Source organism: Mirounga angustirostris, unplaced genomic scaffold, assembly GCF_029215605.1.
Source record: "Mirounga angustirostris isolate CCGP_5_RB_7025 unplaced genomic scaffold, mMirAng1.0.hap1 SCAF_7, whole genome shotgun sequence".
Lineage (NCBI taxonomy): Eukaryota > Metazoa > Chordata > Mammalia > Carnivora > Phocidae > Mirounga > Mirounga angustirostris.
In genome coordinates, this window is record NW_026991715.1 from 86,948,265 (window position 1) to 86,968,765 (window position 20,501).

At 36.0% G+C, this 20,501-nt stretch overlaps 1 protein-coding gene across 1 annotated transcript in view; it reads right to left on the minus strand.

Annotated features, from left to right (window-relative positions):
• Positions 1 to 20,501, minus strand: part of TMEM232 (transmembrane protein 232) — a gene marked incomplete at its 5' end in the record, with an annotated part of 234,712 nt that overhangs the window by 144,580 nt on the left and 69,631 nt on the right. The window contains one exon of the mRNA XM_045864383.1: positions 12,465 to 12,643. Within this exon, the coding sequence (XP_045720339.1) occupies positions 12,465 to 12,643 (179 nt within the window). The remainder of the gene's footprint in view (positions 1 to 12,464; positions 12,644 to 20,501) is intronic.

A 20,501-nucleotide genomic window follows, 5' to 3' on the forward strand; every position in this document is an offset into this window, starting at 1 on the left:
TACCAGGTGCATGGAGAACCTCCAGCTGGGGTGGGCACAGGCAAGGTGGTTTACCAATACAGTTTATTCTGCTTACCTTCCCTGGCTCAATTTTTTTATAAGCAAAGGTACTTCAAAATCAATAATAATATGTAATATTATACAAATATATTACCATGAGCTCTTCCATTATAGGAATGATGGATGAGGGGCACCTAGGTGGCTCAGTCAGTTAAACATCTGCCTTCAGCTCAGGTCATGATCTCAGGGTCCCAGGATAAAGCCCCTGCGCCCTGCTCAGCGGGGAGTATGCTTCTCCCTCTCCCCCTGCCCTCCCCTCACGCCCATCCCCCGCTATTGCTCTCGGTCTCTCACTCAAATAAATAAAATCTTAAAAAAAAAAAAAAAAAAGAGCGATGGATCAATAAATGTGTGAGTAAATGAATGAACCAACAAAAATAATTTTTGGTAAATTTCTGGTAAAATACATTGTTTCCAGACATAACATTACCCTGCATTACAGAATATTGATGCTGTTTTTATCATGACTCATTTGGTTACCCCTTGCTTTCTTCCTTCCCAGACCAGATAAGTTGTAGATCCAGATGCCAGTTCTTTCAAGAAGCTAAATGAAGGCATTTCTACATCTCTCATCATGGTTCACTGATCGAAAGCCCACATAAATTTCTCTTCCCTGTTGATGTTCAAGGCATTTGACAAACGGAAGTATAGTCTCAAATATCAGTCAAATGCATATTTACCTTATCTAGAAAAGATTTTGTTTGTTTGCTTTCCTGGAGGAAGTACCAGCAAATAATATGGGTTTTGCAATTAGATCTGAAATCAGTTCTGGCTTTTCCATTTATTAGTTGAGGATGCAAACTTTGAGAAAAGTTACCTCACTAGGCCTATGTTTTGTGTTTAGTTTAGTCCTGTCATGTTTTTCATTTGTGATATGGAGATAATAATAACCACTCTCAGAGTTTTGTAAGGGTTAACTTAGCAGGCAGTGAGAAGTTCAACAAGTATCCATCCATTTCTGTCAGGAATTCCCTAAGACAGAGCAGCTCACCCCAGAGAAGGCCTGATACAACCTCTGCCAAGGTGAAAACAATTATGTAATATTGTCACTTTTACATTAACAAATTTGTGAAATAAAATCATGATTATTCTACCATAGTCATTACTTTTTTAAAGAGTCTTCCTTCTCTTAAAGGAAGGAAGACTATTATTATTCTAATGTTATTCTAATTATTCTAATGTTATAATCCAGAGACTTAAGTGCCAACTGCACATATAAATATATATCTATACTTCATGGAAGTAGACTAACACAAAATATTAATGAGCATTCCTTACAACAGATACCAAAATCATGAATTTACTACAACTTGGCCTACCAATAAACATGACCTCAAACTCCATTTTTAAACATTATTTATACATAATTTACATTTTTATCCTATATCCCTACTTTTTAGCAATGCCCAGGTAGGCTTTAAAATTCAGAATTTTCCTTACTGCATTATTGAAACTTGACATTTTTTACTAAGAAATGAATGGCAATTTCTGAATATTTATGTTAATTTTACTAATCTAATACTAAAGTAGGGAAGGTGGTGTTAAAAAATATTTCTCTACACACATATTCTAGCCACGGGTAGGGGCAGATGCCCACCCTTTTGTCTTTGTATTGGACACAATGGTGGTAAAAAAGAAAAACAGCATTCATGTAGGTTAGTAAGCAGATGGATAATTAGCACAAAGAGAAATTCTCCAAGGAATTATGATGTAATAGCAATGTTAAATAAATAATAAGAGTCTCTCCAGAGTTTTTAATTTTCTGTCAATACTTAAGGATATGTAGCAAATACATCAACATGTAAGCTAGCTCACACTCTGACATGAGAGAATAAAAAAGAAATAAGATGGTAGCCATTGCAGCAGAGTTTACAGCAAATTCTGTTTCTCTCATCTCTCTCTGTTGTATCTCCACTTCTCCTTAAGTAATCCTAGAGCTGGGAATATTTAGCTTGTTTGCAGGAAAATATGACAATTTTATTATTTAAATTTCAAAATTTATACAGAAGTGAGTCATTGATAGTCCCAAAAGATTATTTCCTACAGAAGTTACAAAATCTCACAAGGGAGGACAGCATGAGAAACTCCTAACTGTTAAAATGTGGTCCTTAGATCATCATTATCCGTAATTAACCTGGGAGCATGTTATAAATGCAGAATTTCAGGTCCTAGTCCTATATGTCTTAAAGTCTAAGAAGAACAGATGTAGTAGATTAAGAAAAGGACTAAGATGGGAATATCCATCTTTCCAGTTGTGTGATCTTGCACAAGTTATTTAACCTCTCTGAGCATGTTTCCTTATTCCCAAAATGGGATGATAATAATACTGCCCTTTATCGTGTTATTATAAAGGTTAAACACAAAAATTGACTACATTTCCCAGCACAGTGTCTGATATACAAAAATTCTTCAATAAACATTAGTGCCTTGTTTATATTTAATTTTGGAGAGAGGACACAGCAGAGTGGAAATAGCAGAGCTTTTGGGTTAAGCTCACTCATCGATGCATCCACCACCAGCCACTTATTTTAATTGTGTTTAGACTCAGACACTCCCATCTGTGTGAGTGATGGTGGTTCTGGGAGAGTTATGGGGTATCGGTAAGTTAATATATGTAAGACACTTAGTTAATATATGTAAGACACAGGCTAACTGTAAGTTCTACAAATAGTTTTGTTCTTTTAAAACAGTATATCCTGTTACATTAGAATTCTACTGGTAAATGTTTAAAGAGACTGTACTTTTCCAAAAATACATCTCCCTTTCCACACTCAGAGTTTCCATTTATGTCAAAAGAGGAGCCATATGTGGAGGAGAAGTGAGGTAGGTATTGAGAAAATAGAGACTAATAGTGTTGTTTATTCTATTTTGCTGCTTTATAGAGTACATTAGGAGTATAAGAATATTATTATTTTTTTTAAAGATTTTATTTATTTATTTGAGAGAGAGCAAGCACATGAGAGGGGGGAGGGTCAGAGGGAGAAGCAGACTCCCCGCCGAGCAGGGAGCCCGATGCGGGACTCGATCCAGGGATTCCAGGATCATGACCTGAGCGGAAGGCAGTCGCTTAACCAACTGAGCCACCCAGGCGCCTGGAGTATAAGAATATTATTAAGAATAAAAATAAATTTTAGTTTAAAGATCTCACCATGAAACATTAACCAAAAAGCGTGTTACCTGATGAGTCAAAGGTACTCTGAATAAAGTCACATATTCATTTTGGCTGTACATATTTCCTTTTGATATTTTAGGTCATATACCAGATGGAAGAAAGCATTTATACATGATGACCTTTCCCAGATGTGCCAACATATGCTGCTGAATTGCCTATATAGAAGAGCCTTGCTCATTGCAAGTCTCCCTGGAAGTATTTCAAACAAAGCACATCAATTAACATTTGTTTATTATGCCACTATGAGTGTATGACAGTTTTTGATTTCTTTCCCAAATACTCAGGCAACAGTTGGGTTTATATTGAACTTGTCAATGAAGGGTTTATGTTTAAGGATCTATTTAGAATTGTTTTTCATTTCAAATATGCTATTAAATATTTCACCTCTCCTGTAACCTCCATTAAGCAGCAAATTTCATGAACAGATAGAACAAGAATTATAGATGATAGGATGCTATTATGGATTAAAAAAGCATGCAAGACATGAAAGTACATAATATAGTTAGTAAAAGGTTTACCAGTGATGCAGATAAATTGAGGTATTAAGTATAAAATTTTATTCATTAAATTCAATAGTTTATCATAGGAATTGCACATTTATTTTTAACGTATAAAAAGAGAAATTTCTACTTAATTCCCTAAACATGGAGGTATGTTCAATCCATCAGAAACAAATCCTTCCCGCTCTAAGGTACAATAGTTTATCATTAAAGCTTTGTTTCACTCTGTATAGGTAATATAATAATGACTTTACATGAGGAAAGCTTCTGGCAACAAGGTGTTAGGAGGGAAAGAATAAACAAAGGTTGTCCTATAAGCATTTGCATTAACTGAAATAAAGTAGAATACATATTTTATTTTAGATGGAAGCATCGGAGACACAAGCCTTCATAGGTGTTTTTTAGATGTTCTGTATTTTCATTGAGCAGTGAGGGAGCACCTAAAGACTGACGGAGTTTTTACCCCTTGTAGAAGAAAGCTGCTGCCCATTTTACCAGAGAACCTGTTGCCTAAAAGAGGTATCACAGGCTAGTAATGTAAGTGGTTCAGTGGAATCTGGGAATTAGTAAGCTATTAAGGAAAATTAAAAAATGTTTAGGAATAAATAACCTTTGTAGTTTTATTACTGTACATAAGTGTTGCCAATGTAGTGTCTGAAAAGAAAAGGAAACCTTGATTTTACCAAGCACATGTTCTGTAAAATTAAACACACTTCAAAGATAAGTTACATATAAAGTGTTCAGACTATTCCAGACACGAAAGCATGATTTTAACAAAATCAAAATATTTGCTGTAACACATTACACCTGTAGACCAAATGTGCTCCTTCTTTTGAAATCATTTTGTTTTTGTCTTATTCAGATATCTGAAGTTTAGTTGTTTAACTTATTCTACAGGTTAACTCCCGATTAACTCCCTTAAAAAGGCAGCTAATTTTAAAATCTGAAATAAATATGAATATTATTTTCCTCAGAGAAATTAAGCGTGAAAGGTAATGAATATCAGCTGTGGAATTTAGGAAAGAAGAACACATAGGAATAACACAAGAACGGAGCCAGAGACCACAGAGAGAAAAACTGAGAACTGCGCAGGAGCTAATCACTTTGGTCATTTGAATAATCAGGTGTGGAGAACTTAAGGGAGTTAGATTAGCTATTATTATCCCTGAAACCTACTATAGACATGTTAATATGCCATTTAACACAACAAAAATACCAGCTAGGGCGCCTGGGTGGCTGAGAGTTAAGCGTCTGCGTCTGCCTTCGGCTCAGGTCATGATCCCAGGGTCCTGGGATCGAGTCCCACATCGGGCTCCCGGCTCAGCGGGGAGCCTGCTTCTCCCTCTGACCCTCTCCCCTCTCATGCTGTTTCTCTCTCGCTCGCTCTCTAAAAAATAAATAAAAAATCTTAAAAAAAAATACCAGCTAATAATAAACCTGAAAAAAACTTTTATGATCAAAGTCATAAATATGATGCAAGAAACACCACTGCCTGGAAGAATAAACAGAGCAATTGATTAGACGCTTAACTTTATGTCATATCTATACCAACACAGAATTCTTAGCCAATAAAACTACCCTTCAGAATTAAATTGAATAAAAACCTCTTCAAGTAAATGAAAATTGACAGAATTAGCCACCAGGAGATACTTACTAAAAGAATATGAAAGGGTTTTCTTTGAGCAGAAGAATAAGCCCATGCAGAAGGTCGGAGATTCAAGAAGGAAGAGTAAAGAAAGAAACATGCAAACATGTAGGTAAGTTTAAAGAATATTAAGTGTAAAAAATATTAATAATATATTGATATCTGTAAACACATACATACACAAACAACATCAATATACACACACAATTAAAATGTTCAACAGGAAGATTATGTAAGTAAAGAGAAATAAGTGGAGTTAAAATATTTTTTTAAGATTTTATTTATTTGTCAGAGAGAGAAAGAGCGTGCGCTGGTGCGTACAAGCTGGGGGAGGGGCAGGCAGAAGGAGAAGCAGTTTCCCCGCTGAGCAAAGAGTCAGATGCAGGACTAGATCCCAGGATCCTGGGATCATGACCTGAGCCAAAGGCGGACCTTAACCAACTGAGCCACCAAGGCGTCCTGAAGTTAAAATATTTTAAGACAGTTTAAGGCCTAGGAAAATATTAAATTTCTTTATATTAGACTTCAATAACACAAGGATTCACTTTGTAACATCTTTGGTAACAAGTAAAAGGTGTAACCACCAGACAAATAAAGAGGATGGCATGAAATGGTATAATAAAAAATCTTCCCAAAAAAGGCACAAAATGAGATTTAAAAAAGGAAAGGACGTACAAATAGAATGGTAAATAACAATCTGTAGAAATAAACACATATATTGTAATGATGTTACATGTAAATAGAATAAGCATTGAAATTTAAAGACCATAATCTTTAGGTTAAAAAAAAAATACTGCTTCTCCAAAGAGCTAAACATATAAGGATTCAGAGTTTGAAATAAAAAGATGGAAATAGATATGCAAACACTAATCAAAAGACCCCTCATAAAAGAAAGCTACTATGATTATACTCATAACCAAAAGGTACACTTATTATAAAGAAGAACACTTTATAATGATGAGGGCATCATCACTGAGCCCAGTAGAATTGAACTAGAAATCAAAATCATAAACATAACAGCAAAACCTCCATATGTGTGGACATTAAGTCATGAACTTGAGTAGCTGTGGCTTAAAATAGAAATAATAGTAGAAATTAGAAACTTTTGAATTGAATGATAATTAAAATATTACTTATTACAACTTTCAGGATACATCTAAATTAATGTGTAGAGGGAAATTAATAGTATTAAAATCATGTATTAGAAAAATGCTGCAAGTCAGTGACAAGGAGTACAGTTAAGTAATTTTGGAAAAGGAGCAACACATTAAATGCAAGGAAATTAGCAGAAGGAACTATAAATCTAATATCAGATATTAAAGAAATTAGAGAAAACAGATTATCAGTATCAACAGAATTAAGGTTTTTTAAAATTTTTTTAAAGATTATTTATTTTAGAGAGTATGCACATGAATGCAGGGAGGGGCAGAGGGAGAGAGAGAATCTCAAACTAACTCCATGCTGAGCGTGGAGCCTGATGCGGGGGCTCAGTCTCACCACCCTGAGATCATGACCCAGGCCAAAATCAAGAGTCAGATGCTTAACTGACTGAGCCACCCAGGTGCCCCAAAAGTTGTTTTTTAAAAGACAAAGAAGTTGATTAAATCCTTAGCATGGTAGATTAAAAAGAGAACAAAAGCAAAAATCATAAGAGTCAGGAATGAAGGAGAGAATATCATGCCAGATCCTAAAGACATTTAGATATCATAGAAAGATATTGTGAGCAACTTCAAAAGATATTGCAGATGAAATTCCTAGGAAAAAAAAAAAAACTGATGCAAGGAAATTTAAAGTCTAGGAAGGTATACAGAGGTAAAAGAATTCCACAAGGCACCTGGGTGGCTCAGTTGGTCAAGCACTGGACTCTTGATTTCAAGGTCATGAGATTGAGCCCCACATTGGGCTCCGCACTGGGCATGGAGCCTGCTTAAGATTCTTTTTCTCCCTCTCCCTCTGTCCCTCCCCTGCTGCTTGCTTGCTCGCTCTCTCTCTCAAAAAAAAAAAAAAGTCACAATTAAGACCTTTCCATAAATATCCATGATAAATGGATTCATTTGTCAATACTACAGAATTTTTAAGGAAGAAATTATGACCATACTACAAAATTCTTCCACAGGATAAGGAAAAAAAGATAATCACTTCCCAATTCATTCCATAAATCCAGCATAACTTTGATGCAAAACCTTGTAGAAAACATTGTAAGAGGGGCGCCTGGGTGGCTCAGTTGGTTAAGCGACTGCCTTCAGCTCAGGTCATGATCCCAGAGTCCCGGGATCGAGTCCCACGTCGGCTCCCTGCTCAGCAGGGAGTCTGCTTCTCCCTCTGACCCTTCCCCCTCTCATGCTCTCTGTCTCTCATTCTCTCTCTCACAAATAAATAAAATCTTAAAAAAAAAAAAAGAAAAGAAAACATTGTAAGAAAAAAATATGGAACAATTGCAAAATCTTAAGCAAAACATTATCAAAGCAAATATGACAATATTAAAAATGATATTATGTCATCATCAAGTGTCTTCATTCCAGGAATGTAATGATTGTTCAACATTAGAAAAAGCAAACAATGTTAATATACCACAGTATCCATGGGCAAGTTACTTTACCTTTTAAAAAGTTTAAATGTCCTTATTTAAAATTTCAGCTTCCTCATCTATAAAATCAAGAGCATGAAAATACAAATAACATATGGTTTTCATGAGGATTAAATAATTAATGCAGGGGCACCTGGGTGGCTCAGTCGGTTAAGCGACTGCCTTCGGCTCAGGTCACGATCCCAGGGTCCTGGGATCGAGCCCCGCATCAGGCTCCCTGCTCGACGGGGAGCCTGCTTCTCCCTCTCCCACACCCCCTGCTTGTGTTCCCTCTCTTGCTGTCGCTCTCTGTCAAATAAATAAAATCTTTAAAAAAAAATAATTAATGCAGGTAAAGTGATTAGCACATGGCACATAGTAAATGCTCAACAAATCTATTATTGTCAGTGCCTTTTTAAAAATGATAAAAATGAAAGAAAGAAACAACTTTTATATTGAATAATTTAGCGGACTAAAATCCCACTTATGCAACTCTTTTACTATGCCAAAAAAAAATAATCACCCCAAAACTTAGAGGTTTAACACAACTATTTCTTCAGCCCACAGTTCCACAGGTCAACAATTTAAGGTGGACACAGCAGAATGGTTCCTCTGGTCTTAGCTGGGCTCATTCATGTGTCTATAGTCAGCTGTTCAGTCAGTTAGGAACTGGTTAGTCTTGGGGTGGAGGGGCAGTGGATCAACTAGGATGACTTGTCTCTGTGCCATGTTGTCTCTCATCTTCCAACTGGGTAACTTGGGTTTGTTCCCATGACAGTTGCAGTGTTCAAAGAGAACAAGAAAGGGCAGTCCCCAATACATAAGCATTTTTAAAATCTCCATTTGGGAGCGCCTGAGTGGCTCATTGGGTTAAGTGTCTGACTTTGGCTCAGGTCATGCTACCAGGGTCCTGGAATGGAGCCCTGCATCTGGCTCCCCACTCATCAGGGAGTCTGCTTCTCCCTCTGCCCCTGCCCCTCCCCACCGGCTCATGCTCTCTCTCTCACACACACACTCTATCTCTCTAGCAAATAAATAAATAAAATCTTTAAAACAAATAAATAAATAATAAAAAAAGTAAAATCTCCGCTTCTATAACATTGGTATTGTCTCATTGTCCAAATCAAGTCATGTGGTCAAGCCAAGAATCTGAGTTTAGAAGGAATCATGCCAAGGATGTGAATATAAGGAGTCTTGAGTAAATTGGGGACAATTACTCTAATAATGTACCAAAATGCTAAGACAATAGTTCTTTATTTTAAAAAGATATGAGAAAGTATATACATGATTTTATCCACCCACAAATTACCCACTTATTTAAAATTCAGTAAGAAAAATTTTCTCCCAAAACTAATTGTTTTACTTAGCATTTCTATTTTTATGAAACCATCTCTAAGTTTCTAAGATATTAGCTTGATAACCCAAACATAACTTTCCAAATGTAATGCTTACTACTGCCCAATCCAAACCTTTTTCTTCAACTAGGCAAGTAAACCAATGGCTTTTTCTTACAGTGTTCTTATTTCTGCTAGGCTCACACATTTCCTTATCTAAGAGACACACTCCTTGACCCTGCTCCCTTGAGTCATTTAGCATAACTCATCATTTAAGTTTCCAGCTCAAGTACTACTTAAAGATGACAACAATGTATTCCTCATTAATATAAGGAAAAAGTTAGAAACCAGACATTTATCTGAACTCCCATTGTGTGCAATGAACTTTGATGGGACTAGCCGTATATATAATATTCCATCTTCTTTCTTAAAAAAAGATTTTATTTGAGAGAGAGAGAACATGTGCATGCACGCATGCAAGGGACGGGTAGACAGGGGACGGAGGAAGAGGGAACACCGAGTAGGGACCCTGACCATGCAGGGCTGCAACCCAGGACCCTGAGATCATGACCTGAGCTGAAGGCAGACACTTAATTGACTGAGCCACCCAGGCGTCCCTATAATATTCCATCTTCGAATCTTCAGTCTTCTGAATGAAACAATAAAAATTACTCTGTAAAGGTCATTTTTTGGATTTCTTTGTGTTTTCCATAGAATTTAGCATGGCAAAATAGATTTAGGACCCAGAATATACATATTTATTTCATATTTTCTACTGAATTTGGTGAAAATTTTTATATAATTTCTTAGTGTATATACTTGTAGTTTCCTAATATTAAATAAGGGAATTCAAACTAAATAAGTGATATTTCAAAGTCACTGGCTAGGCATTCTATCATTTATATCCATAAATCATATATTTTGTTATTTAATAATCCAAATGTCTCTATCTCTACTTAACTTTTAGATAATATAGATCTAGAGTGAATTGTATCTTTTAGTTAATCTATCTAATGCAAATAAATATGTCTTATATTAAATATGTACTATAACTTAATATAACTGCCTTTAGAAATTTCTAGTTTAGGGGCACCTGGGTGGCTCAGTCAGTTAAGCGTCTGCCTTTGGCTCAGGTCATAATCCTGGGATGGAGAGCCTCATCAGGCTCCCTGCTCAGTGGGGGTCTGCTTCTCCCTCTCCCTCTACCCCTCCCCCCGCCTTGCACGTGCTCTCTCTCTCTCTAAAATAAATCAATAAAAAATCTTTAAAAACAAAAAATAAATTTATAGTTTAGATTTTTCTCTGAGGAAAACTTGCCTTCCCACACATTTACTATTTAAAATGAATGAAAGCATCCTTTAGAAGTCTTTTCACTAAGCATCAAAAACTAATTAGCACATCTAGTTATACTTTTGTTTATTCTTTTATTCTCAGAGCTGACTGCTTCAGTAATAGGTGTTTCCTTGGACCTAGCAACTTAAAAATATTTGCTATGTCTGATTAACTGACTTACGAATTTCAAATGTAATCATCTATAGTTATTTGCTAAAATTCTGAAGAAAGAAGATTATCCTATACCAAATGACTGGCCCTGAAAACAGGCACATAAATAGGATTCTAATTATAGAAATGACAAATTTGAGTTGGCTTATTTATTTGGTGACAGTATACAATAACCATTTGAGATGTGAAGTGGCATATAAAAATGCAAAACCAGAGAATAATATGAATAACTGAAAATTCATGGAAAATGAAAAAACAAAGAGAATATAATAAGACTGGGTGAGATGAATACATATCATCCTCTATTTCTATTTAGAAACTAGCCAAAATTTGACTCGCATTTTTTTAAAACTTTATTGAGCAGCTTACACAAAATAAAAGTAAGGTTGAGAGAGCACATGAAATTAAGGATTTATTTCTTAAATACCAACAAAGGGGATACCAGGTGATATAGTGGTCATCACTGTAATAGATACAATGGTAATTATTTTTTTTCTTTTTCTTTCTATGTTCTGTCCACAACTAAGAATAAAACTGCAGCATGGTTGCATAAAAGCAAGCCCATGTAATCTAAAACAATGTAGTTCAAGTGGACAGCTCTTGATTGTCTTCTCTATAAAAAGATATCAGAAGTCTAGAGAAAAGGAATGCATGTTTTTAGATAGTCCTCTATAAACATTATTACTCCAAGTCAGATTTATGATTGAAAAACAAGGAGTTTAAGGTTTTGTTTCCTACTAAGAATCTGGAGTGTAGATGCTCTGTGTTGCAATAATGGCCTGCCCATATGCTTTGACAATCCATTAGGCAGAGTGAATTCATTATTTGCTCTTCTTACTTGTTAACATTAATTCACATCCCTAATTATTATTAGAAAACAGGATATTAAGAGTGTTAGGATAATTGCACTTGTGAAAGCAAGAAAAAGCCAGAAACTTCAGTGACAGGAAAAAAGTGTACTTTAGTATAACAAACAAATTAACCTAGCTCAAAATAAGACATAGAAAAGAAAAAAAAAACTGGTGAGAGTTTAAAAATATCATAGGATACCATATGGATAAAGCATTCTGGAAAATCACATTTGCATTTCATGAAGAATGGATAGCTAATTTCATAATGATTTTCTTTGAATGTGAAGAAAAAAATATGTAGTCATTCAACTAGAACTAGAAAAACCAAGAACTTGTAAAATACATATTTAACTTTAAAGAAAAAGAGTAGTGTTAGTGAATCCAGATTTGCAATTTGTATTATCAAATGCTGGAAGGAAAAACTTAAAAGCAAGATAAATAAATAATTCATTATCCAAATTGAGACACGTTTGAGAGTGAATAAATTCACTACTAATAAGAAAGCTGGAAAATTTAGGCATAGACCCAGGCTAACCTGGGCAAACTGGAATGCGTGGTTAGCATACTTAAAATGTCTCTCAGGCACAAACCCAAAGCAGAAAAATTATTCTTCCCCCAAATCACCTCCTCTCTTCAAGCTTCTTAGTCAGAAGAGTGCCAATCCTCTTATCTTTAACTAAACAGAGATCAGTATTAAATTTTAAAAAAACAGTGTTCTCAGCTGTGAGTCACTGACACTCACTGAATATGGACATTCCCTTTTCCTTAGAGAGAAAGGACAGACACTTCCTGACGATAGAAGTACCAATTTATTGTCTTGGCTTTTATCTTACCTGAGCTATATATATGCCATTATGGATTCGCCCATCTTTCTCATGATCCTTTGTTTTCCATAATATTTGCCATATTTTGTTTCTAACTCCATCTTGCTCATCATCTCCCCGAAGTTCCCATGACATTTTCACCAGGTTATACATTAAACCATAGTATCCAATCCATATCACTTGATCACCTGTTGGAAAAGATATATTCTTTGGGAAAACATGGTTTTATTCATCTTAGAAAAGCACAGTTTTGTGAAAAAGAAAAAACTTTATTTTGCTAATATTTTAAAGCCTGAAATTCTGAGCTTTGGAATTTGTTTTACTCTTCACAGCTCTTACTCCTTTAATTTTAAAAGATCATAGATTATTTTAAAATTTCCAGCCATAAGAAAAGATCTGCACCTAACTAATATCATACCTCATAAATTTAAAGTTGGCAGGTAAACCAGGAACTATGTATTAAAAAAAAAAAAAAGTTTGGGATTCAAGGAAAGAGGCATTTGTTCAAGGTAATAGGAACACTTAGACCACCATGGTGAATTTTTATAATGAACTAGAGAGCAGGAGAAAAATCACTGCCTTTTATAAAAATGACCAAGCTCTATGAAACATGGCATTTGAACCAAGAAGAAAGCCTTGAAAATAATGTGAAAAGCGGATGAAAATTGCTGATATAATTATAGACTGGAAGATTTTTTTTTTTAATAATAGAGACATAAATCAACTGAAATAGAGGAAAGGGAACAATGAATCCAGAAGAGATTTTTTTTAAAGTCTAAGACACTCTTCCTTCTAAGACTTATCTACCAATTAATAATTTATATAAATTATCAAGGTCCACTTTTAAGATATACTTCTCCCATACAGAAAGGAGAAAGAAGTTTCTCTTTATTCTTTACCTTAATTACTTCTTATTTCTTACCTAGGTGGTATATTGCTATGCAATACTACTCAGGAGAAGAGAATTCTTTTTTTTTAAGACTTTATTTATTTATTTGAGAGAGAAGAGTGAGAGCACAAGGGAGGGAAAGGGGGACCCGCTGAGCAGGGAGCCCCGACGCAGGGTTCCATCCCAGGACCGTGGGTTCATGACCTGAGCCAAAGGCAGCTGCTTAATCCACTGAGCCACCCAGGTACCCCCAGGAGAAGAGAATTCTAATTTAGTTAGTGATGGGATAAATTTGGAGAATAAAATAATACTGCAAGTCCCAAAGGGTATATGAACTAAAGTTAGCCAAAGAGCAACATGAGAGTACCAAGTATATGTGAAGCAGGTAAAAAAAACACGAAGAAGAGAAGGTTCAGGAAGGGAGATGGAAGGGTTTCAGAGTCAATTAAATTCTGTATTGTACTGTTCCCTAAATCCTGATGATAGTCTGTATGACACTGGAACTCATCAGTGCTCGTCTTGAATAAGGATAGAGGTACAATATGAAAAAGTCAAAATCCTTAACTTTTCCTAATTCAATATAACTTTTTATAATCCAGACTAGTAATAATAATAATTACTATTATAACTAGAAAACTTGGGCATTTCTACTACTATGTGCCCTTATTCTAGTCCTCACTACAATCCTGCTATGAAGACCATATTATTCTTAGCATAATAGAAGGAACATATGACCTTCAAATTGGTTGAAAGTCCCCTAGCATTACACAGCTGATGAGTGACAGAGCCAGGTGAGGGTGAGTCTAATCTTATCCCAGGCAGCATGGCCTTTCCAATTCAGACAAGTGCTTTGCCTTCCTTCTATTCCAAGGGAAGAGACTAGAAGGTAGAAAGAGGAGGCAGAAGTGAAAGTATGTATACATCTTAAAAGTGGGAGGAGGATGGCAAATGTCCAGTTTCCAAAGTTAAGGCATCTTTCATCATTTGTAGTGATACTTTGAAAGAGATAGTATAAACCGTAAATACAAGGCTACAGCTAAGCAGCCAATTCTTTTGAAAATGTAATTTTCCCCTACAAAATTTTACAAGTTAAAATTAGCATGCTGCAATATTTGACATTATATGTATGAATTGATGTCAGCAAGATGATAGATAGGAAGACCCCAGCCCTCGTCCCACATAGAAATAATTTGGCAGCCATCCATAAATAAAAGTGCCTTTTTCAGGACCTTGGGAATGAAGTAAGAGGTTGTGAAACCCCACTGGAACCCAGGACTGAGCAGGCAGTCCCAGACCCAGGTGGCATATCTGTTGGCACTTATGTGGTACCAGCCGTGGACTTGGAAGCATCCTTGCCCCACTGTGAACTCAGCTCCAGCCCTGGTTATCCAGTCTTATCCACTAAAGGACCCAGGGGGAATCCATGCCTGCTGGTGCCCTTAGTAACAGGCTCACAGTCTGTGGGCCCTGAAACAGCTCTGTGACCTGGCTCCAGCTTCACTCTCCCATGGTCCAGAGGCAACTCTTCCCGCCCAGGAACCCACCCATGGATCTGGCAGGAGTGTGCTCAGGGAAGTGGCGGGGGCCACATCCACTTGCACCCCACATAACAGACCTAGTATCTGTAGATGCAGAGGTGGTTCCATAACTAGGCTTCTGCCCTGCTCACCCATGGTCCTGGAGGTAGTCCTATCTGCTTTGGGATGTGTGACAGAAACTGCCTACTCATTCCTTTGGCAACAGGCCTATTGACTCCCAGTAGAGAGGTAGCTATAAGAAAAGAGAAGGTGGAGGATGATAGTGAGGATCTCAAACTGAGCTGAGGTAAAGAGTTCATATTAGAAATGGATAAGGGGCTGGGGCGCCTGGGTGGCTCAGTCATTAAGTGTCTGCCTTTGGCTCAAGTCATAATCCCAGGGTCCTGGGATCGAGCCCCACATCGGGCTCCCTGCTCAGCGGGGAGCCTGCTTCTCCCTCTCCCACTCCCCCTGCTTGTGTTCCCTCTCTCACTGTGTCTCTCTCTGTCAAATAAATAAATAAAATCTTTTAAAAAAAGAAATGGATAAGGGGCTCCTGGCTGGTGGCTCAGTTGGTAGAGCATGCAACTCTTGATCTCAGGGTTATGAATTAGAGCCCCAAGCTGGGGATAGAATCTACTTTTTAAAAATGGATAAGGTAAAATAACTAAAGATAAATGGGGTCATATTAAGTGGTAGATATTTGAGCAAAAGAGTAGTGTTCTATATGTTCGATGAAATGGTATGTCTATTCAAACAATAAACTGGGAAACCAACGTGGGAATTTTATGAGGTAATCTAGGTCTTTACTGTGATGAGCAGTAGGAACTTGGAGAGTAAAGGACAAACAAGACATTGTGGAGATCTAATAATACTAGTTAGCTACAGAGGAGGAGGAAGGCATGAAGTGGAAAGGAATAGTACATTTTTAAGCTAAGGAACTTGAAACAATAATGAAATCACTTGCAGAAAAGACATTATTGTAGAGGAATCAGTTAGGGGAGAAAGGAGATAAAATAATATTTGGAAAATGTGGCATGGTCGGGGGTGAGGAGTATCTAATTTTCAGAGGCCTATAACTTGTAAAAATATAGCTAAAATTTAAGTGAAATAGCAAAAGTGAAATTATGGATTTCTGAGTCTATCAGAAAAATAAGGCTTGAACTTAATATGAATAACAAAACAATTATGAGTTTTTAAATTAATAGTTCTGGAATTGTGAACCTCAAAAATTAAAAAAGGCAGCTTTGAATAAAAATATGATAAATATAACATACTATGAATTTTAACCTATTTATATATTTGTTGATAGACTCCCAAACTCTTTACATTAATAAGAAGGATTGATTAAAGTACATATAAGCCGCCTTCATATATTTTAAATTATTGGTTATTAAGGAATAAATATTTTATGTCTATAATAGTTGAATCATTGAATTGAATATGGTTTGTTTTTAGAATCTACAAGACCAGTGATTAGTCCATAAAATATATTCTGGTAACTGAGTTCTCAAAACTCACCAAACTTTTAAAATGCCATCGGTAATTTTTAAAGTGAGCTGTTCACCTATTGATTACAGTGAAATATTGCTTACAAATAATATTTGTGGGGAAAATCTGTGGTATCCAATTGATTGACAGCTAATGAAAAAAACTTACAAAGACAGATGGGATGTGTTACAACGGTCATAAAAGGCAGAATGCAGTCTAATATGCATGTCTAGACATTTGCTAAGAAGCATACCTGCTATGAAACTCCTCATCCAGGGACCAAGCTGAAGAATAAGGTACCTTTTTGTTCTGCTTTGAGTGACCCTGTGGCAACTATCAAAAATGTTACTTTAAATATACTCAGAGAAAATGTGTCTGTCTACAGCTAAGCAGGCAGTATCCTAGGAAATAACAAAGGTGAACCGAAACAAAATTCTTAATAAATCTTGGAAACTTATTAAGAAACTATGCTGTTTGAAAGGCCGTATCATGATCCTTTCTTTGTAGCAATGCTTAGTTTTAGTGTCTGAACTCCATGGAAGCCTTTAATTGCCAGCCTAGATATTTAGATTTCACAAATTCAGTGAATGTGTAATATGAGTGTTTCTACTCATATGAATGAGTATAAATGAATTTACACAATTTACAATTATGACAAATATAACTTGGCAAAATCAAATGTACCACTAAAAGGTAACCTGACTGTGAGATGTAGTTTAAAACATGGTCTTTGTAAAATGCCACATAAAGGAAAGGAACTAGATCAATGCCAAGAAACCAATGGACAAGAACCATCAGCAAGCCAGGCATTTAACAAATATTTACTGAGTCAATGCTATGTGCCAACGGCTGTTCTAATGCGCCAAAGAAAAAGACAATGTTACTCTCTCGGGACACGTAATTCTAGTAGAGGAAGACAGATACTAAAAAAGTAAACAGAATAGTATCAGTTCATAATGAGTGTTAGGAAAACGATAGAAGGCAGTAATGTGTTCAACAATGACTAGAGAAGAAAGTCACATAGACACAATGAGAGAAAGACCACTATGAAGACATAGTATTCAAGATAAGATATGATGGATTTTTAAAAAGTTAACCATCCAAGAAGCTGGGGGAATTGCTGCATCTGTGAGTGCAGAGGCCCACTCTGAATTATCATCGCCAATTTGTAGGCCATTGAAAGGAGTTTGGAATTTATTCTTAGCGTAATGAAAAGTTAACAGAGCATTTTAAACAAGGAAAGGAACTGATCTGCTTTATGTTTTAAAAATCTTTTTGGCTTCTTGATGGAAAATGGATTCTAGGGAGTATAAGGGAAAGGGAGATTTTCAGTTTTTGCAGTAGTCTAGAAGCAAAGTGATGATTACATAGACTTGAGAGTTGTACGGTAAAGAATTAACAATGTCCAAAGAGAGGGCTGGCCTTTGCCCTTGCCTTCTGGGAGGTGACTCTTAGGCATTAGAATGTCCTGTCTGATAAGAATGTCTTTGTTTACCTGGTAGCCTTAGGCATCAATTTGGCCACTGGACGGACCAGAGACTGAGGTCAGCTATGTGTATGTGACTGAACCCCAATAAAAATTCTGAGTACCAAAGCTTGGTGATCTTCCATAGTTGACAATACTCTATGCAAAGTGTCATACATCATTGCTAGGAGAAGTAAATGCTCTCTGCACAACTCCACTGGGAAAGGACAATGGATAGCTCTGTACAACTGTCCTGGACTCTGCTTTATGTACTTTTCCTTGGCTAATTTTAATCTTTATCCTTTTACTATAATAAACCATAACCATGAGTAAAACGGCTTTGCTGAGTTCTGTTCTAACAAATTAGCAAACCTGAGGGTTGTCTTGGGGATGTTCAAACTTATAGGTGATTTCAGAAGTGAGAGTAGTCTTGGGGACCCTTGAACTTCATAAGAGATAGTGACAGAGATATGGGGGTATATTTTGGATGACTAGTAGAATAAATAGGAATTCTAGGGTACTCCTTATTTTCAGAATGTTATACTATAGTGATAATAATTATCTATATCTATATACACATTAAATATTGATAGTTATTTTGTATATATCATCATATTTGATCATTACACATATTACACAAATACCCAACAGAATAAACCAAAGAGAACCAAAGTATTACTAATTTACTCAGTGTTTGTTGCAGGTAATATAGAAAACAAAAAGCAAAAAGCAAAAGTCAGCTGATTCCTATATTGGCATGGAGCAGTAACTGAAACATGATGGCAAGTTGGATGCTGCCGTTAATACAGAAATTCAAGGAACTGTGGGACGCCTGGGTGACTCAGTTGGTTAAGCGTCTGCCTTTGGCTGTGGTCATGATCTCAGGGTCCTGGGATCAAGTCCCACATCAGGCTCCTTACTCAGTGGGGAACCTGCTTCTCCCTCTGCCTGCCACTCCCCCTGCATGTGCGCTCTCAATGTCTCTCTCTCTGACAAATAAAATTAAAAAAAAAAAATTTAAGGAACTGAGTAGAACTTGCCTTGCTTAACTTTTATGATATCTTTTGCCATAGTCGAGTATGGCAATCTGTTGATTAAAAATAATTATCTTCTGGAATTATAACTGGGAACCAAAGAAGAAAGTGGTTCATTTGCTTTTCAAGAACAACTGTGATTCTTATAAATTAAAGAAATATCAGGCTTCTGATTTTTGGAGTTATTTTAAGTTTCATTAAACTAAACAATACTACCATGATTTTGGACTATCTCTATGGAAATAGTTAATCCTCACAGGTTTTTGTATCCAAGAGGCAACAAAGAAAAAAGAAAAAGAATTAACAAAGATTCTTTTGGAAATTAAGAAAAAGGAACAATAACTTTACATTTATAAGCACAGTACATGCAAAATTTATTTTAAAATCCATAATCTTGAAGAAACTAAGATTCTAAAAGATGTAACAAGTTGCCTAACATCATCTAGAACATGACAACTGAGCTGAGACTCATCCCAAACCTCTGACACTCCAAATTTCTGACAAGTCTAGTCCAGTGCACATATATTCATCTACAACTGAGCCATTTTGGTGCTGTTTTCCCTCCTCTTCTTACTAAATTTCTCATCCTTCACCCTATTTGGAGGGGCTTCTATTGTTCCTTCCTGTAAGTAGCTACTTAGAAAGTCTTTAAAAATTAAAATAACTGTTGGGGTGCCTGGGTGGCTCAGTTGGTTAAGCATTTGACTTTGGCTCAGGTCATGATCTTGGGGTCTGGGGACAAAGCCCTGCAAGGGGCTCCATGTTGGGCTCCGCTCAGTGAGAGTCTGCTTGTCTCTCTCCCTCTTCCCCGCCCTTCTCATGCTCTCTTTCAAATAAATAGGTACAATCTTCTTTAAAAAATTAACTGTTCACTCAAAGCAGTATGAAATATCTGGATCAAACACAAGAATAATGTATTAGATTAGAGATTTCTGTACCCATCAACATATTATCAGGTTACTTTTAATAGATGTGAGGGGTAAAGGGCAAAGTGACTCTAGGGTATTAGTATTCATTTCTGTACCAGATTAAATGACAAAAAAAAAACGTCAGAAGCACTCTGAAGGATCTTAATATAATTCTGGCTGGTGTAACAAAGGAGGTTACAAGTATCTAATTGAGTTATTTTCATTAATGTATATACATTGCTTTTAATTAATTTGGATAGAAAGCCAACAACTATCATTCTTTTTCTTCTCTGCTAAGGTATATTATTACAAAAATTGATTTCTAAAATGGCATATTGCAATATACTTTAATATCATTAATACTTTTTTAAAAAAAATCTCACTATTTCTAGTTCATGGGCTTTTTTTCACTATGTTCAGCCACAGATGGATTTGAGACCATTGGCTCAAATGTGATATATCTTTGTATTTATGCCTCAAAAATGTGAGTAATGTTCCCATGAGATTTTCAGCTCCTTTATTTGAATAAATAAAGACTTTTACACGGTCAAAGGCTTTTGACTGAAAAGTCCGGCATGTTGTTTCAGCCTGTCCCAACCAAAAGGAATAGTAGCAACCAAAATTGGGAATAAATAGAATGAGATAGTGAAAATCTTTTAGTTTACACACGTACAGAGTTAGATTAAGATTCATTTGTAAGATGAGAGCAAAACCTCCTGAAAAGAGTAGCAACACTTAACTT